General features: G+C 41.2%; 1 protein-coding gene across 4 annotated transcripts in view; it reads right to left on the bottom strand.

The window, feature by feature from the left end:
* Positions 1-27538, bottom strand: part of fgf13a (fibroblast growth factor 13a) — a 57525-nt gene extending 29987 nt beyond the window's left edge. For 2 of the 4 annotated variants that reach the window (XM_008306891.1, XM_008306877.1), the window contains exons 1-2: positions 3595-3784; positions 738-848 (exon numbers count right to left, since the gene is read on the bottom strand). In XM_008306891.1, the coding sequence (XP_008305113.1) occupies positions 738-848; positions 3595-3784 (301 nt within the window). Of the gene's footprint in view, positions 1-737; positions 849-3594; positions 3785-6019; positions 6065-27375 lie in introns of those variants that run through there. The other 2 variants (XM_008306884.1, XM_008306899.1) reach the window with 2 other exon arrangements.
* Between the last annotated feature and the right edge of the window lie 355 nt (positions 27539-27893).

Genomic DNA, 27893 nt, shown 5'->3' with positions numbered 1-27893 from the left:
ACTAATCACAAGATGGTACATGTCTCCTGTATTGCTACCAGACAAGTGGCTGAGCTGTTACATTCCATTGATCTCCTCTGTAATCTATTGGAAAACAAAGAGCTGGTGGGTGTTGTGGCAATGATAGGGATGCATCAATACATAGCATAAGACAAAACAGGCTCTCGCCACAGAGACAGTGTGTAGGAGAGTAAAAAGCCTGTCATGATCTGTGTTCAGGTTGGTATAGAATGACTTTGTTTGGATAAAATTAAACAGCTACTCAGTGCTGCACCACTTAAATGCAATGACATAGACACACATAGTGTTTTACTCTGCACTGCGGACCATTATATCACAGTAGTGCAAATTAACAACAGAAGCACTTTTGAACATTTTGAAAGCTGTACAGTGCTAAAATTCAGAATGGAGTGAAACTAAGAAAACTATTGGAAGATAGAAGTTCTCCACTGCTTCTCTTAAGTGGCATGGATTTGATGTTGACACTTTGTTAGATGGTATATGACTTGTGTAGGGCTGTCTGTTGTGCATGAATTTCATATTCACAAGGTTAAAAGTTAACCCTGGCCAACAGCATGGCATGCCAATGGATCCATCCATCCATCCATTATCTATACACCGCTTAATCCTCATTAGGGTCGCCGAGGGGCTGGAGCCTAACGCCAATGAATGTATATTAAAAAAAAAAGAAAGACAACAACAACAACGGTGGAACTAAATATTGGAGTGAAACTTACTGTAACCATTGTCCTCCTCTTTTGTTCCATCAATGGTTCCATCTGCCTGCAGCTGCAGGTGGAAACCTTGTCGACTGTACAGCTTCGTCACTATCCCCTTCAGCTGGGGCTCTGTGAAAGCAGAGGGGAAACGCAGACAAGAAGACACAAGAATGAAACCACAGACTGCTAGGCAATGTCATTTGTAGCCTTTTAATGGGACATTTTGAAGCTTGAGGTTTACTGCTTGACATCAATTTAGAAGTTACTGAAGCCACAAAAATCCATTTGAGTCAAAGGGTAGTAATGCTGAGTGGAGCAGAGGTGGGACAGAGAGGAGCACTTAGGACAGCTGATCGTGATGGACTGAGACACTTCTATCAGTCACGCAAACAGAATTCGAAATGGCCAGCAAAGACGTGTCAGAAGAAGAAAATTCACCTATGTAGATTTGACTCCTCTTGTGGAAAAGAATTTGCCATTTTAATGCAGTTGTGTGTTGCTAGATAGCCTCAGAGCTGGAATCTTGCAATCATTAGAAGAGCTGCAGTTTAAGATGTTTTCACATTGGCTTCAAATGTCGCGGTGGTTCCCACTTAGCGGAATCAAAGTGTGTCAATGGCGAAATGGTAAGAGTCAGAGTTTGATCAATGCTGCTGTCTCCACAAGCAATGAGCATTGGCAGACTGTCTTTTCTCTGCACTGGACCAGAGGTGACTAAAAAAAGTAGCCCCAGTGGCTTAGCAAGACATAAATAAGACCACAGATGGACGAGAGCCAAAAGTATCAAAATTAAAAATGGCTCCGGGGGGCATTTGGTGGCTCAGTGGCCCAAGATGGCTGAGGGAAATTTCCTGCATGTCACCTCTCTTTATCTCTCCATGCTTCCTGGCACTTTCTACTGCAATAAAGTTGGAAGAAAGGTAGCATAACACATTATTTTTAAAGCTAAGTAAATACAAATTTGAACTTTAGTGAAATCTAACATTAAACACCCACAAGAATAAAAAATAGTCAATTCTGAACTATAAAGGTAACTGAAAATTAGTTGCAAATGGGAGAAATTCAGTGCTGAGGCAGTGAATGAGCCAAGTTTTTCAAATATCTCTCAGGATATTTAAAAACATAAACTAATGATAATGGTAGTAGCTTTACTCCTAAAACGGGCAAAAGCTGCACTGTGATGTGCAGCAAGAGAGAAAAACAAGCATCAGTGGGTCTAAAAGACAATAGTTTTAAGTGTTAGTGCGGGTTAGCCTGTCTGTGTCACATCGGAGTATGATGAGAGCTAAGTGCTCTCCATTTCTCTGGTTACTATCCCTAGTGGAGTGTCCTTTACTGTGGTTAACCACACCTTTCATCTATCCTTTCATCTCACTTATCTTGCAGTACTGCCAATTCGATCCTTACTAAGGTTACTTTTGCTACACAGAAAGTTTATCCAGCCTCTAAAGCGGGGATATTGTCATGATTTTGTTGTACAACTTTGTACATTTCACAATCGAGTTATGACACTTAGACAAAAGAACAGTAGCACGAAGCCTTGTGTGCATCAGACCTACAGCTGCACACACTCTACATCAGCATGTACACAAAAGCACCGCAGAATATGATCGTGCACACACAGCATTATGTGACAATGCACCAAACCACATACAGACAATACTGTATTTCGTAAAGATGGCAGTTCTGTGTGTTTTTAGTGAGCTACGATGTGTAAGTCACACGCAGACAACGCCTTCTTCTTGGCACTCATTGCTTCCTCCACAGGATAGAAATGGAAATTGGAAGTGAGAGGGGTGCAAAAACTGTAGGATAGTTATACTGTTATATAAACATGCACCCTAACCGTCAGCTGTATTATATACAGAGTTATAAAACCGGTTGAAAATGAATGATGTAGAAAAAATAGAATAAAACTGTGGAGAAAACACTGATGTATATTGTAAAACATCAAGATACTGACACTCCTGACAAAAGGTAAGCTTTGGGCCTGACTAAGATATGATCAGATCAGATGATCGCTTTTACACTGGATTTGTAAAGGAGCGGGTGCTTTAGGCACTTCTGTCACTGCAAAAATATGAGTAAGAGCAGACACTCCAAGCTCACACTCAGACATGTATCACATGTCTAGAGATACAGCAATACGCTGTACTTGTTGTAAGAGTAGAAGTATATGGTTACAATATCTCTAGTTTTATTTTTGACCATCAGGTACAGCTTATTTCTTCTTATCTGCCAATGTTTTTTTCAGCTGGATAAATTTCAGCAACAAAGAACTTGGCAATACTATGCGGGGAATATAATTTTGGAGCTAATTGTGAGGTCTGCTTAAAATTCAAAATAAAAGTTAGGACCTGCTTATTTAAATCTGTGTGCCAACCTGTGTCTGTCTCAGCGATTATGAAACTGTATGCTATTTAATCTGTTCTCTCCACACCACTGAGTATTAATGGTATTAAGCCATTTTGGAAATAGATAATACAGAAATTTGACTTTGTTCCAGTTTAATTTGAACTGTGAACCATGACTTGTTAGTTACAGTAAAGTTTAAAATGATTCACTGAGTAAACATTTTTGTGTATCTAGTTCCAGTGTGGATAGAATAAAGGGACAGTGAAGGATTATGCATCTGTTTAATACATCCCTCAGCGCAACGTGAGATGCCAGAGGTGACTTCTCTGTGGATAAACTTGATAAGGAGCCTCCTCATTCTCTCAGCAACTTTGGCAGAGTCATTAATCTTTCAGAGGAATTGAGCAGCACTAAGTACATGCTATCTTGTTCCACTGATTTTTAAACACAATGGCATCCTAAAATAGACGAAAAGTTAGTGATCAAGGGGATAAGAGGCTGAAGAATTCGTACAACAGACCTGGTCGTCTCCTTCGCCTCTTCTTGGAACCAAAGAGTTTGACCCGTGAGAAAACGTTCAGTCGGCTGGGTTTTTCACAGCTTCCTTTGGTTTTACTGGGGCTGCTAACGCAGCGGCAGGCATTAGACTTCTCCCGCTCCCTCGCCTGCCTTTTCTGCCTGATGAGGGAGCTGGCAATCGCTGCCGCCATAGCCAGTTTGGCAGCGCTCTGGAGAAAACTTCCAGAGAAGCGTGAATATAATCACCCCCTTTGAATCCAGAAAATTGGATTCTGCAGGGAAATGTCCAACAATCTGAGGCAGCAACGATACGTAAAATAAAGAATTTGCAAAGTGCACTAAATGGTGTAATGGAATAGTCCCAGAGGTGCGGTAGAGCCAGTTAGATAATGTCCAAATGAATCATTTTTTTAGACGGTATTTAGAAGTTGTCCGTTGTATCTCCGAGAAAAAAGTGAAATTTAACAAAAAATAAAAACCACACGTTCCAGCCGAAGCTTTACAAAGACTTTGACCACAGCACGCTGCATGTTCCTCCAACTGTATCATTTTCTCTGTAGCACAACAAATACGCACAAAGCCCGTCTCTGTAAGCGGTTTTGCATCATCCCACTAAACTACATGGCCGCGCACATGGTGATCGTGCAGGCAGATAGTCGTGAATGAAGCTCAGCGCGCAGCCATGGATGGAAACACCTGTTTGCGGACGCCGGGAGAGTGTTTGCGCTGCTCTTTATCTGGTTTCTCTAATCCTTTGCTGAAAGAAAGACACTTAAAGCGCGCTTTGGAAATGCAACGCAGAGGATGTGCACGAATCACTACGGAGACTCCATTAGTTTTTCTCTCTTTTGTTGAAGCGCAGCAACGCAAGGTGATAGCAGGAGGCGCCTCATTCTGGATCAGTATCCGAGCGCAGCGCAAACACAAACTCAGCTGTGCTGCTGAGAGCATCCCACCTACAGCCTGGAGAATGAGCAGTGGGGAGGAGGGAGAGGACGGGGAGCCTAACTAGTGAGACACAAACCCAGTCAGTGCGCACAGTTAGACAATGCATATCTGCATACAAGCTGTCAGGTGCGATAATTCATATTAAATATGAAGGGAGAGAGGCGTAGATGGTGTGGGGGCGGGAAGGTGGACAAGAGAGAGGGAGAATAGCTCAGCACACATTTATGATACTTTTTCTTTCACAGGACTGGACAGAAAGTCACGGGGGGAAAAAGGCATTTTTGTTTTGTTTTTTTAGTGGTGCAGCTCAGTTGTTCCCAGATTTTAAACTTCATTAAGGGCCTCCAACCCTCCAACCGTGCATACGTGCAGTCCTTGTTCTCAGACTTTACAAAGACAAATCACTACAATAACCAAACATATTCATCCACTCATTTTACTGCCTGTTTTAACGTGCGTAAAATTGCGAGGAATTGAACAGCAGGTAGGCATCGTTAGACGTCAGCAGTGATGTTAATGCAAAAATGAATATAGTGCAGCAATGAAATAAGATCCAAACAGCCTGATGCAGGTGGATTTAACGATGCCATTAACACCCTAAATAATTATTCGCCAGTCACGTGTTATCATGGCAATAATATACAACGCCCCATACCGCTAAGACGTCTGTCAACGCTTATAATAGGAAACGGCTGATAAATTGTGAATTTGCGTAATGATAAGGCCAACTTTAAAAAGTGTTTTGTGCATTTTTTCAGCAGCTGTACACTCCAGACCAAAGGTTACGGTCCCACACTGTGATTTCCAAGTCTGACTTCCAGCCTCATCGCTCCTTTGCTTTCCTCAGAACTGAACTGAGCACATTTAACACTAACCAATGGTGCCATCTACAGTCCTCTAGCAAAACTGTCGCAAGCTTGTGATTGATTTCCTCATTTTTAAGTATGTATATATAGAATACAAACAAGCAAGACAGGTAAAGGTGTTTTTTTTTGTTTGTTTGTTTGTTTTGCTGATTTTGTATCTTGTACTGAAATATGAGGCGTCATATAGTTTAATCTGAAATCTGACACATTATTAGTGCATTAAATACAGTCGAGAATTATATAAAACTAACCAGTTTCATTAAAAATCTCCTGGATGTGTTTTTAGTAAATACAGTCGAAAGGCTCTGACCAAACAGAACCAAAACTCAGCTGCAAATCAAGATAAAGTCTTCAAAAGATAAAAAAATAATCATTTTTTTTTTTTAAAAGTCTCAACTTCAGCACCATGGACAGCTACAAGAGGATTAACTCGTGTAGAGTAACAGTACAAGAAGTCGACCGCTCATCAGCACAATAAAACACTACAGCTGGTATTATTAGAAGCATTACAAGCCATTTTACAAAAAGAAAACAACTTCAAACTTCAACATAATGCGAAGCAAAAACAAATACAAGTGCTCCTTAAACTCAAAAACAAGCACGGCAGCCTACCTGAAACTGACTTTCTCAAGGGAAAAGTCATACTTTCTCCACAGCACAATTCCACAGCTGTGACTTTGGGTGCTTGCAATCCTGGAGCAGTGAAGTGAAGACGAGCAGACTAGATTCAGCAAAGTTCAAACCATTGTCAGACAACTGTCAGAGGCGTAGTGGAGGAGAAAAAGCATCGAGGCGTGGCCATCAACAGGGAGATCATTACAGGACATTAGCGACATGCCATTATGACTCCTAGAATGCTCATTAAACATTCATTTCGAGGTCTTGTTGATCCGGCAAACACGGGCGTGTGTTCAATGTATTGCTGCGCTCGGAGGAGGTGGGGGGGAGCGCAGATTGGAGCAAAGTGAACGAAAAACGCAGGCTGGAATTGTACTTCCTTCTTGGGGGCAGTGAAGACTTTGCTCTCATATTACAAAAAATGATGTAAAATGATCCGATAATGCGTTGACTAAACCGGTTATACGGGCCTGTCCACTTTCCACTGAAAAAATATCGATGAGCAATCAAGTGAGACAACAGTATGCATTAGGCGAAGTGTTTTTCTTACTAAGGCGATTCTGTGTTCCTTGGTACTGTTAGGCACAGTTGTCTGGAATCATCCAGTTAACAGTGAAATTAAGCACAAAATAATAATAATAATAATGGTATTCATCAGCAACACAAAACAATCCAAGAAGTGTACTCTCCTGGTTTGCTGACGCAGATCCGTTTCTTATTCGTTCGTTGATGTACGGTGTGTGCGTAAAGTTTGGAGTGTGGTGCGCGTCTCTTTGGATTAATTACAGACGGGCCTCACAGTGAAAGCAGCTTTTACTGATGAGATCTGGAGTCTAAACTTAAAGCCCTGGAAAAGAAGCAGTGTAGCATCACGGACTGTGCACAGTTTGAACACTAGATGGAGCAAGTGGACTGAATAAAAAAGACATTATGTGCACGCTCAAAGAAAAAACCTGACTTCAAGCAGAACTGTGTTTTTCTTAGTAATGTTAAAGTCTGCATACAGTATTATTATAAGTAACTTTGTAAGCAGTTAATCAGAATTTGACCTAATATTCCAAACTTTGTCACTGGTCTAAATACACTTAACTGGGGATTGGCTCTCTCTTTTATGACTGTCTTTTTTTCCCCCCTCATTTTTTAATGTAGAACTGAAGCCAATATCTCAATAAAACCACAATTATTCACTATTTATAGCTCAGTTTAGTTCAAGAATTTGTCTCCAAGTGACACTTCATCTTCAAATTCACAAACTAAGTAGATAACAGTGTAAAATTATTTACAAATGCCTCATCCCAGCATGCTGAAGCAACAAATCAATAAATTTAAGCCTGGGAAAAAATAAATATTTCACTTAAAGTGCTAATACAAGATGCTGAGCAGTCAGCCATGCAGCTCATTTATGCTCCTATAAAAAGTTAATTTACTTTAGTAGTTCTGTGTGGTTTGAAAGACTAGATAGGAATAGAAATTGTTCATGGGTCAATAACAATGTATTGATTTACAAGGGATGTGGCTTAAATGACATAAGGCATACTTCAATGATAAAAGCATTTGTTTTCCCATTTACCATCATCGATGTGTTCCATATATGGCTCTCCATAATGGTAGAGAGGAAGTGACCTTTTCCGGAGCCGACTGACCTTTAACCTCACGCATTCTGAGAAAATGTAGTTGGCAAAGGTTGTTTGAAGGTTGAACTTGGTTTTGTCAAAGCATTATCTCAAAAGCAGCTTGCGCCATAAGATAACGAAGCAATCACATACATAAGGGGGATTTTTTTATTTATGTGTTTTACTGTGATGAGATGAGAGGAGAGTGCTTACAAAGTCACAAATGATTAGCTGTTCGATAAACGCTGCACAGTTTCGTATTTCTTTTCACTTCCTCCTGCATGTGACTCGATATGTAATTCTACACACGAGAATGATTGAGATAAGAGATTATTTTTAGATCAAGTTTTATGTGGAGCTCTTTTTTTTCCATTTACTGCGGCAGCAAAAAAAAAAAAATCAAAGATCATGATGCATTTTTAAAAAAACAAAAAACAAAAGTAACATCAGTCTGTTCAATGCAATCTAGTGTTTTTTTTCCTTAACTTATTTTGCTTTTATTGATATAGATAGTGACAGTGATGGTAGACGGAAGATGTGAAAGACAGATGGACGCAGGACCAGCCAGGAGTCGAATTGACGACTCTGCTGCTAAGGGCATCGTTACCTATGTAATATACACTCTAACCAAAGCAAAGTCATGAAACAGATGTAATGCAGTAAGTTGCAATGTTGAAAATAAGACTAGTCTAACTAATTAACTAAAAAATCTTACTTTATTTGGATGTAACTAAAACATCTGAAAAAAATCTTGCAGATCACATAATGTAGCTTGTGAGTTAAAAATGACTACAAATATAGGTTTTAATGGTAGTGGTGTCACATTACAGCTACATGCCGTATCAACTGTGCTCCTTGTAAAATGCAACCATTCGTACAACGGCACATCTGACAGCGTCCCTGTTTAATGGGCATATTATGTTCCTTCTCCCAGATGCATGTTACTACCGGAGCATGTTCAACCTTTATACAATCGGATTTACACTGCAGCATACAGTATCCCTGCCTGGTACCATCTAATACCTTTATTTCTGCCATGAGCAAATACAGACAGACAGCGCTCTCCGCTAATCCCAGGTTTTGCATCAGTTGTCCCACCGCTGATAAATCCATGCCATCACTCAAGCAGACAGTGTGGCCCTTCAGGAGGATGACTGGGTTTATCGCTGACAGTTGGGAAGACAGAGAGGGGTGATGAGAGTCAGGCTGCATTGTATGACAGTGACACTAATCAAGCACATAAGATGATACTGAAGAAACTACAAATGTGTATAAGCCTGATAATGTCCCTCCTCCTTTTAGTGCTTTTCTTAGAAGCAACCAGGCTCTGATAAGGAAGGTAAAAACAAAACAGCACACAAAGGAACAAATTGAATCAGTAAAAATAACATAAAGTGAACAAAATAAACCAGACACCTTTCTTCCTTATCCTAATTCTGGCAGTATTATTTGTGTTCAGAAGTCTCAGAAGAAAATATAGCTCCAGTCTCTTATGCCTTTTTGTCTTTTCGAAAGACTAAATAGGACTATGGCTATATTTGACTCATTTGAAGTCTGGATAGACTCATGATCTATGCTGTTAGAAAACCAAACTAGCAGATTGGAGATAACGCAGCCATCTGTGGTTTTTATCCAAGTTCAAAACGGGTTTCCGTCTCAAAAACAGACACAATTAGCGAGTGACCTCTGCAACCAGCACCTATAGACAGCAATTAAGACAAGCCTGTAAAACGCAAGGGCACACACAAACACAGAAACTGTCTACATGTGCTCTCTCTCTGTATGTGTGTGTGTGTTTGTGCAGTTTGGTTGCTTGTGTAGCAGTGTGCCATGGGTACATTAATTACTGTAGTGCCCCAGAATGCCAGTCTACTGTGGCCTCCCGGGGGCACCTTCACTGTGCTGTGCTCACACACATACATACACACAGTGGGAGAGTGAGAAAATAATTTAGAATAGCTAAAAGCACACAGATTGGACTGTATCCGTCACCATGCAGATGCAATATGTGTAGCGTGTAAAATATATTCTGCCTGAGCCACAGTGTTTGAGCCTGCAACATGCATGCTAAATGACATTTTTATAGCAATATATTATAAAGTTTGCATTAACAGGCCAAGATTAGATTTGCATTTGATACAGTACACACTTTAGATGTGGTAGAACGAGGAAGAGGTCTACTGCAGAAGCTGCTGGAATAGAGAAGGCTGAAGCTTGGCATCTCCTTTTCCTTATGCAATTAACTGTTTGAAGGCTGCATACACACCTAGAACCACTTAAAAGACCCAAAGGTTCACCCTTCTGCCCTCCCATCTCTGTCCACTAGAGAGCAGAACATCGGAGAAGAAGGGAGAGATGGCGTGCCAAGGTTGAGCACCGTGTTAACCTTTGTATTATTAAATATAACCCAACAATTAAAGCTATCTCCACTTATTAATAACCCAAGGCTGTCATGATAACACCCAGGGTTTAATGAATTTTTTAAATTCAGAGAGAAAATTGGCCTCCAAGGGCAAACTCTGAATAAATGGGGTGGTTAACCTTGCTTGTGGTGCTTAATAGAGGGCAAAGTTGCACACTAGGATTGTGCGATTGACTACATCAAGATATTCAGTGTCCCACTAAAATATTATCTTCACATCGTTTCTAACTGAAATATCCAGGATTTGTAACCTTTCGATACAGAGTGAGGGGATAAAATTAAGTAGCATCAGGGGGAAAAGGAATGATCTCCTATAAGCTAAAAGGACCGCTTCTCAAATCAGCCCTTTGGCAACATTGTGCTGGCTGTCTGCTCTTTGTGTGCGCGGGTACAGTAAATCCACTACAACAGCAGCTTGCAGCATGCTAGGCCAGCAGTGCCATAGTGATACCATGCGTTACCATGGAGACTGCACATACGTAAGAGGGTGTGTGTGAAAGATAGAGATAGAGAAAGACGGAGAGAGAGAGAATGTGTGCCGAGAATGGGGGGTTGGGTATTACAGAACAAGAAAGCATCAGTTACTCAAGGTTCCAGCAGAGGAGGGGGCTACGGCACAGTCATGGCTGACTGGCAGAGCCGTGGCAATGATCGTGTGATCTGTGTCCCTTTTAAACCAGAGAGCTGTGTTCATTGTATGAAAGGAAGGAGTCAGTAGACTGAAACAGGAGGACATGACTCCCAGCATTTCCTCCTGCAGGTAATTCAGGATGATCTCCACCACAACAGTCAGCCATCAATGAGGAGCAGCTTCATGTCACAACCTTAAACTTAGATATACTGTAGATAGTGTGGGTTCCAAACTGTGATTCTGCATTTCATCCTGTGTCTGAAGTACCAGAGTATTCTATTTTTGGAGTAATTACCATTTTTTGACAGGTTTGTTTTTAGATTCAGGGAAAATAACTTGTGTTTTTTACACATCAGTACTATATTATAAGATGATCTCAGAGCCAGTCTGCACCTCATTACGCCACCACCATCAGTTTAAACTGCTAAAACTAATTAGGAACAGACAGAATGCCTGGCAATTGTCGTCTAACCTCTCACCTTTTGTACAACAACTGTCTTCAAAGTCTTTATCCGCTGATTAGCGCTGCCATATTTTCTCTCACAAGGAGGGAATAGCTGCAGAGCTTTTTTGTTACCCAAGTGAAAGGAACACAATTCCATTTCATATATCAATAAAAGCTAAATATGGCACTGAAACACAGAACTCAAGCAATTTCAGGAGCTGAGCATCTGCCAGACACTTTGTGTCTGTTTGTTTGATAATGATACAAATAGACGACGAGGTTCATTGCTGAATAATTTGCATCCATTAGGTATTTGTTTGCAATCTGGACGTCCACAGCTAAGTGTGGGTCATAAAAACGATTATGATCATCTCTAAAAGTGGCATTTCAGTTCATTTCATTCATGTGTGCCTCAACTAGTTGCACAATCTGTGACATTATTGTTGTAAATATGCAGTTAGGCTCTGTGATGGACTGATGACTGGTCAAGGCTGGACCATGTCCTTCACCTGTCAGCTGGGATAGACTCCAGCCACCCTGCTTTTTTCATCAGCCACCATATAAAGTGATGAATAGAAAATGGATGGATGGATACATGCAGTTATTCAAATATGTAAATAATATAAGTGACTAAATAAAAACATATAGAAATACTGGTTTACCTTTCTGTTACCTGAGTGCTTAACTCGGTTGATTGTTTTATTTTTAACAAACAAGGACATTCAAATTGCAAGGGAATTATTATGGTAAGTTAATGAAAATGATATGATACACTTTGAACTGGATAATCCATCCTGACTAAAAAAAAAAGCACAACACCAAAGACTATCATTAAATTGGATTTATAGAGCTTCAATATGCTCCTCCTCAGCCTGTCTTGTCAATTTAGACAATAATAGTTCATATGTTTGTCTTTGGGATTAGACTAAATGAGCTGTCCGAGGCATGTGCTTGGTCTACCTGTAACAAAAGAAATCACAGGCTCGAACAAAGCGACTGCACCAGTCAATATATTTACACTGCTTTGACTTGTTTGATTTGTTCATTTGACTCCATGTGAAGTACATCATGAAGCTGGGATGGATACTGCAGGCTTCCACATGCTTTTGCCTGCGCTCTGTTGTGCTTTACAATGTGCGTTTGCGCCTATGTGATTATATGTGTGTGTAAGTGCCTAAACTGTAATGACGTGGAGAATTCTCAATCAGAGGCACCAAACGGTGTGTGAAATGGCCAGAGTTCAGACGGCAGCCTGCTCAGAATGACTAATGCTGTACCAGCACTGTGATCTCATTACCCTGTCACATACAAGAGTGTGAAACTCCAGGCTACAGAGGCTCCTTACTTCTCCTGTCCTCTAAGCAGATGACCCTGACTTCTCCTCAGACTTCAGAGACGGGGTTTGTTGGGGATACTTTACTAAAAAAGCTCCTGGCCACAGACCTTGACGATCTCGGAGCTGAATCATACAGATAAAATAAGCAGATTAACAAAGTCTACCATGTCCTGTTTTCCCCCCAGGTGCCCTGAGCTGTAATATGGAAAAGATACAATCAGTTTAACAAAAAAAAAAAGAAAATTGAAATGTGTGTACATAGGCACGTAGTGTATTTGTGCAATATGTGTGGATATGTCTCCATTGCATGACCCTGCAGTTCTCTGGTCCCACAGGGGATTGTGAGTGAATCATAACTAGTGTTGTTGTAAGCCAGAAGGAGGTGGTTAAAAGCCCCTGTGACTGATTGCTGTGCACGGAATCCTAGACAGTGTGAATATGTTAAACAGCAGATGCTCTCATACAACTAAAGCCACTGTATAATACTGATTTAATAAACAGTTCAGGTTATATGGAAAGCAGTTAAGTTGCAGAAGAGACAAAGGCACGTGATTCCTGTTTCTAGATTAGCTACTCCACACAGTCTCTAACGCCACATTACTTTCCCAGTTAAAGCAGAGTGTAAGATAAGATCACACAGCATGATGAACAGTACACACACATTCACTTGTGTATATAGATAACTCGACAGTCACACACAGACACATACACGCGTGTACCCACAGGCAGCCAGCCCGCCAAATCTAATATGAGTCTCTAAATGCCTGTTATCAGAACAACATCCAGTGTGTATCCTTGCCAGCATCACAACAGGAGTTAGCTGGAGGAGGAAATCAAGTGCAGGAGACGCTCCCTTGCCAAAATGGATGACTGAAGAGTCACATGTGTGAATCATACATGGTGAGTCAGTGGAAGCCCTTTGGCAGAATCCATCGTGGTGGGAAAGCTACAGAGAGACAGCGTTTAGGAGTTGAAAGGCCATAAATAACAAAATCACTTTTATTCTCTTTCAACTAATCCCTCCTCCGTTACCCAGAACACACCCAGGAAATGGGCTCTCATCGCAGTGAAGAGGGACATCTGGTATCAAAGAGAAATCAGGGAAGTGTGCTGCAGACTTTCTGAAAGTTTGTATTAATAACTCCATGCTAATTATACCCGTCAAGCAAGAGTAGTCTTAGTCCCAGAATACAGTAAGTGCAGTGATGTTGTCCTACATATCCCTTCCAGTATGACACATCAAGTAAGGGGATGGAGTAAGATTAAAGGCATCATCTCAGACACCAGCTGGCTTAAACTGTCTGCTTACTGATGGAGACACAAAGCAAAGCTCTGAGACTGGCAAAGGGGCACAAGGCCATGCTTGCTTTTTTTAGGAGTTGCTAACTTTGGACACATTGTCATCTTAGGTAATGGATGCTTCCTAAGAAGGATGATGAAAGTAAAAAAAAAAAAAAGAAGGGGGCCTAAAAAAAAAAAAAAAAAAAAAAAAAAAACACACTCCTAATATAGATGAAAGCATTCTGCTGACTGGCTATTGTCTTGGTGTTTGTCATCTTGTGACAGTTATTTGTTATTGTCACTGATCTTCACAATTAACCAGATCTCTGTCCTCAGAATAACCCCATCACTGGTCTCAAGAATAACTGCGAATATTATGCAATGAGGTAAAATGTGCAGTGCAGCGAACTGGATGTGAACATTAATGAAGCTCATTTTAGTCTAGCCACACACTCTGGGTTTCTCCTGAAACTGATGCATGTCCTCAAGGAAGGTGCTGGGTGTTTGATTTCCCTGGGAGGAAAGTATGACGCAGTGATGTCTCATGATGCTCCCCGCTGCAGATCAGAGAGACGGGGTGGATGCAAAGAATGCTTCTTCAGCTTTTGTGTATACAGTATAAGATTGAATGATTGTATATGGATTCTAAATCTATGGCGCAGCACTTGAAGTTAAAACGATTATGCATATTTACAAAAAAGACTGGAATGTGTGTAAACATGCCAGTGTGATTGCATGGTTTCAGATTGGCATAGTTTATTTCAGTATACTTAAAAGCGTTAGGTGGAACAGATCGACTAAGCTGAAAATGACACGACAGGAGACATGAGTCAACTGATGGGAGTGGGTGGGTAAATAGGTCATGTTCCCTACCCAACACAGAGTATCCCACTTTTCACTTTCATTCCCCGTGCTTGTTAGTGAAGTCAGCACACGGAGAAATCAATAGAAGCGTAATGACAATGGATGGTAGTCAACCAATGTTTGGAACATAACAGGTGGGAGGAGCTGTGCCGAGCTGATAGAGAACCCCGCAGAGGTACGAAAAGGTGGAACAAAACACAGCAGTAAAGCAGCGATGGCTCTCTGTGGTCTGCAGCAGGCATGTAGTAGGAAATGCAACACTGTTTGACACTATTGCAGAACAGCATAAGTCCTATAAAATCATAATAAAGCCTGCAGTCATAACACAATGTTATCTAATCTCTTTGCTTACATTACATAGGCAGTGACCCAGTAACAGAGGTTTTAGTGACCTTTTAATAAAATAAAACTAAATTCTTTGTTTATTCTTCCTTGGCTTTGGGGTGACATTGCAGATGTTAACACAGCGATATTAACATGTACTGAAAGACAGACTACAATGACTTTTTACATTATTTAAATGTTGGTATATATGAAAAATACTGTGAAAGAACATTCTAAAAAAAAATGCCTGAAAGCAAAAACCTGACTCCATGTGCATCACTCATGTTCAGCTGTTCTATGCAACACATTAGTGCCACTGTATTTAAGAACATTTCTGTAAAGCTTTCTTATTTGGTGCATGTAAGTGCAGGCGTGACACTGACACATTAACATTTGATGAACGGCAGACGGCTGCTGAGCATTAATGGATTTATGGGCTACATTATGTTGCTGGAAATCAATAAACATTACAAATGTAGATGAAAAGGGCTACAAATGCTGTGCACAAGGACAAAGATAAGCAACGCAACATAAGTAACTTATTAAACGTATATATAAAAAAGGAGTTGCAGTTGCACAGCTTTTTGATTCGACTGTATTGAATTTTTTAAACAGTGAATTAAAGCAAGCTTATCATAACTTTGTCATATTGCACAATAGACATGTTTGAGTTCTCTCTACTTCTAGCCATAGTTGCACTGGTTCCATAGAAGTGGAGGACTTTATATTGCAGAGAAAAAGTAGCCCACAGTGAGGGGAAATGTGGCAGGAGCAAAAAATCCCTGGAGTTCAGAGGATTAAATGGTTCTATTAACCTGGAACCATTAAACTTATTTAGAAGTGCTTTTCAGAGTATTAAAAAATAACCATCAGGTGGACTTCCAACTTTAAGAAATTGAGAAACTTCACAAAAAAATCTTTCAATTCATTGCACCTTCAGTGTAAATAAATACAGAAACTTGTACTGATTGCAAGCACGTTAGCTAAAGAACATTGGATGAACTTAACACTGGGAAACACAGAGGTGAACATTAAGGCTTCAGTGTGAGTGGACTCCTTATCGGGTTGAGGCAAAGTGTTTTTCTCGGCTCCTCCTTCTATCAGGCCCGGCAGCCAAATTGACCCTTGTGGCACGCACTAAGTCAGAGGTTATGCTTTAAAATGATTGAATGATTGCACTGAACCCTTTGCTACCGATTGAAGGATCAGTGCAAATGACTGGAGGCTAGATCATATTACTAAAGCTATGGTCCCCAAGCAGCACAGCTGCTGCTGTATTTTGTGTCTGGGGCTCAGTTAGCAACAGTAGCTGCCACAAACATGCACTCATATTCAACAAGTGAGAACAAGTTGGTCCAAGTGCTGCTCAGTTTGCCTCAGTACTGCTGGGTCAGATTTATACTGCAGAGTGTAGTGTCTCTAAGCATGACCTGTGATACGCACCATCATCCAGGGTCAATGTGTGTGTTTGCAATTGAGGAGATAACATGAGGAGATTAGGACATATTAACCAATGCTTTGGCAGTCAGGAGCACAGATTAGAGATGGGAGGCTGCGTGACACTGGCCTGTTGTGATGGGGCTTTACGTGTCATCATCTGTACCGCTGAAGGACTGCCTCACTGTCTGCCTGATTGCTACCCATTACATCATACTGAACATGCATCAGAGTCCTGTGACATCCTACACAGACACCAACAGAGCAGAGCACATATGTGGTAATCATCATCACACTAAAGAAGCTCTCCTGTTATTAGAACACATCGGAAACATGTAGCAGCTGTTTTTTGTTCACATTTGAGCATTCTGATGGATCATCAAACTTTAAAACTCATGATTCTTTTGGCTTTGTTTGGTTCTGACTAGGATTGTGGGAGACTGAGTGAGAGAGAAAAGGAGAGACAGCTGTCAATGTATGCTGGCAGGGGCTGATGACATGTGCGATGTCTAATTATCTCTCCAGTCAGTGGATTAGCGCGCTAACACTAATGGCTGCCATAAGGCCGTAGGCCCTGACAAACACACGCAAACACAGTTGAACAAAAGTCAAAAATGCAGATCAGATAAGCTTGTTCGGGGTATTCTTCTAATTGGAAAAAGACAAGTGTGCTGTGTTTTGAGTGCTGACAATTAAGGGGCTTGTTGCCATATGATGTGGTTTTGAGAAAACAGGCAGTGGCGGCTGGTGAAAATTTTTGATGGGTGGGTGCAGTATGCAAATGACCTTTTATTTTAAATCAGAAATCAGAATATGAGTAACATCAGGCACAACTATTTACAGGAATGCAAACTGTCTACCTATGGAGGATATTCTAATCATAATATAATTTAACATTATGAAGACTTATCAGAACTAAATTTCAAAACCATTCATCAAACTTTGATCAATATTTACAGAATCTGTACAAACTCAAAAAAAAAACCACTGTTCAGGGCTCCAGACTAACTTTTTCACTGATAGCACCAGTGCGACCCACTTTCTCATTTTGTCACACCTCCCACCTGGTCAGTGGTAAAACGCATGACTGGCTGAACATTTTCTTATCAATAGACACTACGATTTACTGATGCTCCCTAAACGCCCCACATAGCAGGCTGTGGTAGACGCTGCTTGGTGGCTGTGGTGTGCTCTGACCGGTGTGCGACCAAAATAACTTTAAAAATAATAAACTAGGGGGTTCTCATGTCAGATTTGTCCGAGATGAAACCGAGTTACATGTGTTCTAAACACGGTCTTTTCTATGAGCGGGAAAACGCTCAGTTTTTCACGAGAAGACCTCATTTTTAAGCGTAAATACTGCGGTACACCGAAGTTATAAAAGTCCTACTTTTCACCACTGTGGTCCACACAGCAGCTTCCTGTGCCGGTTACAGCGACACTAATACAGCTTCATGATCATCATGCTCATCAATTCACACACTCTCAAAATAAAGGTCGCAAATGCAGTCTGGAGCTATTTGAACAAAAAAAAAAAAGGCTGTTCTCTCTTTCTGCTCAGCAAACTTCTCTATGACTTTGTGGTTGAAGTCACTCTTCTCTGTGAGCATTCTTTTCTCCACTGACAGCATGGCCAATGCATTAAGCCATCACGACAGCAGCTGTCATCCAGTAGAAGAGCGACGGGACCGGCCGCATGACGGCGTCAGAAAGCCCAGTTGTAGGAACGTCAAGACAAAATTTAATTGGCTTACAGCCAAAGTGGGAGGGTTCAGGACGCACCGAGCTGCGCCCCGTGAGAAACTCTGCAGTTGCCAATCAGAACCCGGGCTGAGGTCACATGATCACGAAAAGTTTTTCGAGCTGCATATACACTCATGTGGCCGGCGCCCCGCATCCAGGAAGTGTAAAATTAGTAAACACGCAGTAAAGACTAATATGAAATCTGTTAATAATACAAATATAGTTAACGTGGCAAAAGAATATGAACATCATTATTAATTTTATTATTATTATGTTAGAATTAATTCAAGTTTAATATTGTGTTTGAGAACTACTTTTTTCTGGTCATTAGTAGTGGGGCGGCCCCCCTGCGCCCTGTATTGACCAGCCGCCACTGACAACAGGAGACTCTGACAGGTCAGTGAGGTGACAGCAGAATGCACTGAGGTCAGGAGGAGGCTTTTGGGAGGCATTTAGCAGAGATGTCCACGGGTGGTGCTTGAGCTGGACAGTGTATAGTTGACTACTCAGTGGTGGAATTTTTAAAATCTGCCTTCACTGGACTGATTGTGTGCATGCGTGTGTTTGCGTGAGAGCTTCCAATCAGCAGCACTTTACAGCTGAGGTGCAGCACCGGCACACAGATGCAACACCTCTGTGTTGTTGTTTATTCAGCCCAGCGCACCGGCCTGTCCCGCTTGATTGCTTGTATACGTGCTGTAAAATTAGATTTCAGTCTGCGATAATGACTTGCGGGCCTCCGGTTCGCAGCATACTGATGCAAGACGCCCGACTGAGGGTGTGTGTTTGTTTGCGCGGCAAGAAAGATGAGGAAAAAGCGAGGCTGTGTGTGACACGGGAGCGCTGCACTCTGATGGAGCTTGTTGGAAGTAAAGGGCACGTCATACAGGCCAATTGAGTTACTCGTATCAGGAGTCATTTGACAAACGCCCGCAGAGGGTAACGGAGAAGCACTGTACACCTTGGTGAACAGAAAATCAAGCTGGGGGCAGTTGAAGAAGAGAATAGGACAACTAACTAGAAAGGGAAGAGTCTTTTTTTTTGGACAGTGGAAAAATTACAGTTTTATTATTTAAAGGTAGTCATTAACAATGACCTTGAGAGTTGTGTTGTTTTAGGAGGCTGCTCTACATTAATTATTGCACCAGACTTTTTCCTGTGAAGAACGATCTTTTCCTGTTTGAAATACGTCTTTTCTGACATACAGTTTATGTATGTATGTGTATGTATATATATATAGAATTTTTTTTATTTTTTGGGAGGATTATTTGTTGTGATGCTTATGCAAACCCTAAATTTGAACGAGTTATGAAAGGTTAAGCAAACAATCACATATGAATCATAAGCAGAAGTGCAGAATGCCAATGCAAACAGCCAATATATGTCATCATAATTACTGAATATATAACTTGGCTGTTTTAGCTGTTTTCCTTTTCTATAGCTGCTGTTGCAAAGTTAGGGAGGAGATTGCAGAGCATACACATCACTGAGTCGGCATTAAATTGGCTAAGGCAACTGTGGAATACCCTGGACACTTTCCAGATGTTTAACCACCATTGAAAAGAAAGTAAACAAAAATCTCTCTCTTGTGCAGCACATAAAAATACAACCAAGAAAGGGAGACGGGAGGGGAAAAGACAGAATGTCTGGCTGGCACAGCATTTAAACACTAGTGTTTCAATTCTGATCCCACTCCTGACTAAATGTTCTTGAATGTCAGCTTAGCAACTTTTCTGCAGCATTTGGCAGCATCACCGTACAGTACACGCTCTGTATGTGGAGGACAGCACGACTTTTCTAGTCCTTAATCTTGGTTTCGTCTGGCTCCCTGGAGTAGCCAAGTCGTCTCGGGGGCTGGCAGGCGACATGATGGGAAAAATTGGGTGCCTGTTTGAATCCGAGCCAACATTAGCCTTGGCTGGCAGGGCGGCACATTACTTGGTTTCCCCTGAGATGAAAATGTAAGGGTTTTACATAACCCTGCCAGCTCCCAAGATGACCCTCCAACTGTCTGCATGTGTCAGAGCCAAGCTGGCTTCGCTCACGTGGTGGTCAGACAATTCTGGTGCTGCCCGCAACTCAGGAGCTCTAAAGGAGCATTTAAGGTGTTAAATAGTCACAGTGCACTTATTAATGTCCTTTTGACAGTCATTAGTGTCAGGGCTCAACAAGTGAGTTCAGTCCGTTAGTAGAGGGATTCCAGTGTGATCAGGTGCTGACATTAACAGTTTTTGTAGACTTTAACAACTACTGTGATCACTGGAGCAGCTTGTCCAACCAGAACAGCTCAACTGTCAGTAATTAATGAATACAGCAGTGAAGAAATGGGGGACAATGATGGACTTCTGAGGCAGATAGAGGAAATAAATCCTTTTTTTTTTTTTTTTAGCATACACACATACAGACATATTTGAAAACGAATTCTTACATGTTGTTTTTTTTTTTTATAGCTTCTGTATCTTATTTACTGAGTGGGACATTTTAGTTCTGCTGAACACACAATGCAATAGTGATGCAGAATCTAAACAACCTCAATCAGATCTTTGGCATTCCTGCTCCTAATGTATACAAAAATACCTAAAATGAGCTCTTGGTTCTAACACACATTAATAGAATGTAGAAAATTTTCTAAACCAATTGAATGCCTGCAAAACAAATAGTTGAATTTTTCCAGTTCGTTGCTGCTTTTTGTCTCACAATTAAGTGCATACAGTACACATAAATTTTGTTTAAGCCTCAAGAGTAAACACTAAAGGAAAAAGGGAACACAGAAATGAAGAGGGGCTCGTCTCTACCAGTGAATGTCTGTGTTATGACTTGGGGAGAGGAACAAGCTGTTGAATAACTAGCAGTGGCATGCTGCAGTGTTGGCAGAGGACCAAATACAGTACACAGTATAGTGTGGAGCCTATTGACTTTGACTTGACTTTTTGGTGTCATGTGAGGTACCAGACAGCGGTGGGGAAATATTGGTAAATCAAAGCCAGAAAGTTAAACCTCTAAGATTTCCATAAAACCATTTTAAATAAACGTACATTAAATGTTTATTTTCCCATAAAGCCAATATGTGTGTCTACTTCTATTTCCCCGTAAACATCAGTCATGGAAAAAGTTTTACAATGTGCAACTGTTCCAGCATCAGTTCTCAATCAGTGAGAATCAGCACCTGAAAGTGACACACAAGTATCTAATACTTCTGCTCACAAAAAATGACCTTCAGATAGACTTAATGGAATTTAGGGTACATGAATACAAAATTTGGGTTATTTAGTGCACTGTCTATTTTGACCATCCACTCATGAGCAACACATGAACATTCTCCATTTATGAGCTGTTAAAGAAATTATTAATGATGTGATATTAAATTTAGAAACAGAGATCGAGCCTGTTAATTCTACAAAGTTTTAAAACAAGCATTTGGAGAGAGCGCATGAGTGCAGGGGACGGCGTTGTAGACAAGGTGAGGACACATAAGTAGCTAAACGTTTCCCTTACAGGAGTCACTGCAAAGGAGGGTATAAATAGAAAGAATATAATGTTATGCTTCTTAAAAACAGGATGCTGTATTTTTATTTATTTATTTACTGTAGATGTACAACATGTAAACCTCTTCTTCTCCCCTGTAAGTGACAGTAATTTGTGTATACCTGTAATCTGCATCCTGGCAGCTGTCAGGAGCCACTTTGCTCGCCTCCCATTAATGTTGTGCTGACTCAGCAGTGTGCCTCATTACCCCAATTAAATAGCTTAACGCTTGTTTACTCTGGGGAAAAGTTACATGCTGCTTGTGTCACAGTTACTTTACCCTGACTTCTCTGTCGATTGTTTAGCTCAGATTTAGAGCCAGGCTGTAGTTAAATGTGGACTTTACCAAATAAAAACAATGCAGCAAGTCCATTAGTGGCATAAGCTGGGATTTTAGTGTCAAGCTGGGTGAAGGTCTGTCATATCTGAGTCAGGTAGTGGGAGTAATGGGGACTATCTACATCAGGAAAACTGCTAATGTGAACATGAGGGATGAAATACACATGCTGCATGTGGCAGTGTGGAATATAAAACAGCATGTTCCAGGGAGGCATGTTTTTATTGCCTGGTGTGCTATAAATATGAGCTTGGTAATATAATGAATTAACATTTGGCAAGTGTTATTCATTAAAAGTAGCCTTAAAATAAGCAATGTAAGATAGAATAGAGTCTGGTTAAAGATAAAAATGGACCATTGAAATGAAGCCTCGTCGTGCTGATGCATTCTGCTCTCTTCCACTCTTCCTTCTAGTCTCTGCAGCCTTCTTAGCTGACAAGCTATATGCTAATGATGGAAAAATCGTGATAAGGGAGATCATTTGCTGCATGACTATATTTATAAGAGCACTGTGCGATTTAGGGCGAGCATTTGACAATTCAGGAGATTTTTTTTAGAAATGTGACACTATAGGTTCAGCCTAATTTCTCTCATGCATGGCTGTCACGGTGCAGATTTAAAGCATGAGTAGTATGACATGGTGCACATACATGTACTGTACAGTACATGTAAACTCAGTCATATCAGACCAGTGCACTATATTTATGAACAATACGCTCCCAATCGTTGGCTCCTTTATATCTCTTTGTGTGGCTGTTGCTAAGTTTGCCATGAGGAGAGGACCTGAGGTGCGCAGGCAAATAAGGGAGAAGCGTTAATTAAATAGACAATGATGGAATGTAATAAGCCAGGCAACTTGACTCTGCTTCATTTCTCTGTCGGTCTCCAGAGTAGTTTCTTGTTAATGTTGTCATGCACACCCACTCCTGCTGTTTGCTTCTGCTTTTAGTTTAAGCCCCAGAGGAGTCAGAAATTAACAGTGAATCAGCATTTCTGTCCAAATCTGAGAAAGTATGAAATGGAAATATGTGCTTCTGTTTGTACATGTGGCATTAAGCTATGCAGTAAGCTGCTAACGACTTTTTGCTTACAGATATAAATATATATTACAGCAATTGAACATGCACTCTGCTTTTCTTTAACATTTTGTCACACTTTAAACTTAATTTGCAATGTAAACTAAAACTCCTTCATACATGTGGGATCGTTCGTATTGGATATTGTCTCATTGTAGCTTTAATTTGCATTCGGCTTAATGTTGTCTGCTAAAACAAATCAAAGTTTATACTTCAGGTGTACTCCCTGTCCATCTTAACAAGAGTAAAGGCACAAGCAGAACTTTTATATAATGCAAACTGCACACTTGTGCTCTTACAGATGACCTGAGTGGTCAGGTAAGAGCAGCAGAACTTACAGTGCTGATGTGACATTGACACATTCCTGCTAGCCTGCTCTCTCTAGGCACCAAATCACATTATCATACACATGATTTATTCATGCATAGTCTATTTATGTATCGACTTAGACAAACAGAGTTGTTGCTTTCGTGCAGAAAGACAGGCTGCATGGAAAGAAAGAAAACTAAACTAGCTGCTACTGCAGTATGAGTACATCCTGTGGCTGCATGTTTTGTGTCTTGTCAACACTGCAATAATGTGCAGAACCTGGTGACACACCACAACAGGATGCTCTCTTATAAGCAGCAACACTATCCTCCTGAAATGTAATTGCACCGTGTCAACTTTGCGGTGAGTCACGGCCATGCATTTTACATTTGGATGTGGGAAATGAATGGTGCTACTACTCATTCCTCTTGCACTTCTACTTCCATTTTCTTGGCTGAGTGGGCAGCAGATGAATTATTTTGTCAATAAGGCTGAAACAGATTAGATAGTGGCCTGAATGCTGAGCAACACAGGTGCTGGACCTCATTCTGTCTGTATGTGACACATCACTTCACTGATTTCATTACTTTGTTTCAGAGCTCAGTTCACAGCAAAATAAGCTAATTGACAGACATGATTAGCTGAAGTTTAAATGTTTGCATGCTACAATGAAAAGAACCAAAACCAAAGGCTGTCCAAAGGGTTGGAAGTCAACCTAACGGGTCATCGTGTACAAAAATGTGAAATATATGTGATTTGCAGATTAAGAGTCAAACAAAAACCAATGCTGTCATCTTTTAAAGGAAGTGTTCTAAAATTTTAAAACATTACTTAGGTTCAAATCAATATTTAAATAGATTTAGTTTGATGTAATGAATCTTTCTGTTAATTCCAGCCCTTAACAGGATGCTTCCAACAAACAAAAGCAAAATCCTCCATCCTTGTTCTGTGCAAAATTCCTCATTATCTGAAGTTAATGTAATGTTCAGCCAATTAAATCAAGAGGATAAGTGGAAAGCCCCTTTAGTGTTTCTATCTGGCTGCTACAGATCAAGAAAGAAAAAAAAAAGTTGTGTTCTTGTCATTTTATAGGGAAGAGAGTGCAACTTTGGGAGATACCCAGATGAGTTGACAGACTGCTGAGGCCTCGTATTAGCTTCAGATAAACCTTCAAATATACTTTTCCACAGAGCGATTTTATTCCTGCAATGTAGTCAAATTTCTAAGTAGTTTAGCCTTTCTAAAACTCCTGTAATCTAAATGCAGCCAGTGTGAGGCAAAATTCCTCTTGTGTCTGTCAGGAAAGCCTTCAAGTCAGCGCAGAGGAGGTGAAAATATCTCAAATTAAAAGTGAGCGTTCAAATTTAAGGCCAACAAGTGTACAGCACTGCCTAGTTCAAGTAGAAATACTCCTATTCCTTGCTGAGTATATCTCACCTAAATATCACACATCCTGCTCAAGCCTTATGTTTCTGTGTTTATATCTCTATAAGAATAGTTGTCTGTCTGTGTAGCCTGGAACTATAAACACAAAGTCTTGCAGTCGTTTGAATTATAGATGGATATTTACACAGATCTGCCCCTCAGGCGCTGCCTTTTGTTTCTGCTGTGGAGAGACAGAACAGAGCCAAAGAGAGAAACATAAGCAGAGGAAACTGAGAGGATGATTTGAGAATAAGGAGAAAAATGAATCAAGAAGTAGTGACACAGACTGAGCCAGAAAGCAAACAGTCTGATTGACAGCAGGTAGACACGGGCCTGAGGATGGAGGAAGAGTCCGTGGCGCTCAGCCTGAGGTGAACATGTGTCTTTATGCTCCCTGCAGCTCAGCAGAGATGAACCGGCATGATTTGAACTCATCCTCCGAGGCGTTACAGTCTAAATCCATGTGCTGCCGACGTGTTGTTCTGTCAAGCGTATCTCTGGACATGTGAAACCAATATCTGGCTCTCTGAATCTGCCCCTTCACTGCAGCGCTGGGATCAGAAGAATTAGAGATTTCAGGAGGCTGCTGACTCTGTCAAAGCTGCTTAATGGTTCTCACTGTTCATACCTTTCAGAACAGGTGTCAACAATTCCAACAACTGCACATCCACTCCAGCTTCTCAGAGGCACTTTTGTTTTCACTACTTAGTATAATAGCTGCCGTTAATCTGTCACTGGTGTAATCTCACCCTATGGGGGAAAAACAGGCAGCCAACCCATTCCTGACTTGGAGCCACTGTGACTTACAAACTCCATTGAACTATTTTTGTAGCGAATCTGTAGAAATCGTTAATAAGTGCAACACAAAGCAGTTGGAGTGTTGTTGCCATGGTAACAGAGTGACAAAGCCATCTTTCCTGCTTAAATCATCCTCAAAACATGCAAACTCAGATCAGCAAAGGTGTCGCTTTTTCCCAACGTTTCTGAGTTAAATGTAAATATATCACTATCTTACCAAGTGTGTTAGTTTTTCAGTGTGTTTGTTATTCCATTTGGCACCAGTATTAATGCACAGCACTGCGTTGTTGTGTGTATGCGTTCCCTGCTTCATGCACGCTTTAATACACTTTCCATTTGCATCACGCATCAGCATTAATGACGTCTTCATGAACCGCTTACGTAACAGCTGTAGTCTCCCCTCCTTCCTTTGTAAATTCAGTCACGTCCAACCGGAGCTGCAGACAAACTGAATAATACATCTGTACTTCTCTAGCCAGACCTCTGCTAGTACACCACTTCTTTATATCTGTCTCCCTCCCTCCCTTTCCTCGCAAGGGTAAGTACATGTGCTCGACTCCTTCAGCGGGTGAAGAGAAAACTATCAACAGGTTAACTGACATCCAAGTGCAGAAAAACTTGAACCAAACACGCACCATTTATAGATACAGCAGAAGACAGACCAACACATTGCAGAAAACACATCAGTAGTGAGGGAGTTCATCTCTTACCTATCAGGAAGTCTGCAAAGGAAAGCAATATCTAAAATCTTAGCACTCTATTGAGGAATAGATGATAAATGAGGTTGTCAAAGAGCCTGAGTGCCAGGCAGAGCAGGGTAGCATGCTTTTTTTTAAAACTTATTTCACTACATGTCTTTAACTGGAAAAAGGCCAGTAACATATTCAGATATATTTCCATGCTGTTGCAAGCACTAAAGCAAGGAGAAAGAAACATAGGTGGGGGGGGGGGAAGGGTAAAGGAGGAAAAAAGAATATCAGGTAGGGAGAGAAGGAAGGAGGTAAGGAGTAGGCAGGCTGCAGCCACCAAGACCAGAGAGCCACAGGCAGAAGCAGAGGAAGCACAGGGAACGGGAAGGGGGGGTTTGCTGACTTGCAGTCTGTAGCTGAGTAGATCACTCTTTAGTCATGAATATAATACATAATCTTCTGGACAGGAAGATAAGAGTTTTGCCTTTTTTGTTCTATGAGGCCAGTTAAGGTGAAAGCACATAGTGAAATTGCCTAGTCATTGAACTCATTAGGGCAGCAGCTGCCGCCATCTATAACCCCTTTTCTTTTTGCGCTTTGTTTTGGTCTGTGCATGCGCCTCGGGGTGGCAATGACCGAGTTAATGGTTTGGGGTAGGGAGGGGGTGGGCAAGAGCTACAGATGCTATGCTCCTCGGTTCAACATGAGGGGTGTGCGGGCGGACACACACACACACACACACACACACACACACTCATACAAACACAGCGCACTGGACGAGGCCCAGAGAGAGAAGGCGTCCTACAGGTTCTCTGCAAGCAAGCATTCCCCAGTCGTATACCATGCTCACACACACACACACACACACAAGCACTCACACTCGCATTCGTGCACGGACGCACACATGCTGGAAAGGGGCAGAAGCATACCAGATGCTCTCTAAAAATGGGACAGGAATGAAAGAGAACTTAGTTCGGAGGGGCGGAGAACTATCAGTTCACACAGAATATGAGAGAGAGGGGAAAACAAGACGAGAGTGGGCAGGGGAGATGAGGAGCATCAGCAAATCAAAACAAGGAGGGGGTGTGAACAAACCTTCGGGCTCTGCGCTCTCTTTGTGGACAGCTTGCTTCAGCGGGCAGCAGAAGATTTCGTGACACTTAGCACGAAAGGGGGACCCTTTACTCCTTATATCCGCAGAGTGGATGGAGTCCTGCCGTAACATAATGTACTCCTGGGTACCTGGGGCAGCGTCATCCTGGACTGCGGTGGTGCCATAACAGAATGAACTGGGGTTAGAAGGTTCACCACACAGAAAACAAAAGAAAACAACAACAGCAAAAAACACACCAGGCAGAAACACAGGCAAATAAAAACACATCAAACATTGGCAACAGCAACAGCTTTAAATACCAGTACTATAGCACATACTGAGAGAGAGAGAGAGAGAGAGAGAGAGAGAGAGACCAAAGAGAATAAGAAATAAAAAGACAGGCTCAGATCAAGAACACTAAGATCACAAAACAACTCAAATTAAAGATAACCAAATGATAAACAGTGGGGGCTCCTTTAAATACATCCTTGGTCGCTGAAAAGGGAAAGTGTTAAAATAA

Source organism: Stegastes partitus, unplaced genomic scaffold, assembly GCF_000690725.1.
Source record: "Stegastes partitus isolate 25-593 unplaced genomic scaffold, Stegastes_partitus-1.0.2 Scaffold2, whole genome shotgun sequence".
Classification (NCBI taxonomy): Eukaryota; Metazoa; Chordata; class Actinopteri; family Pomacentridae; genus Stegastes; species Stegastes partitus.
This window is presented reverse-complemented; position numbering and strand designations above follow the sequence as displayed.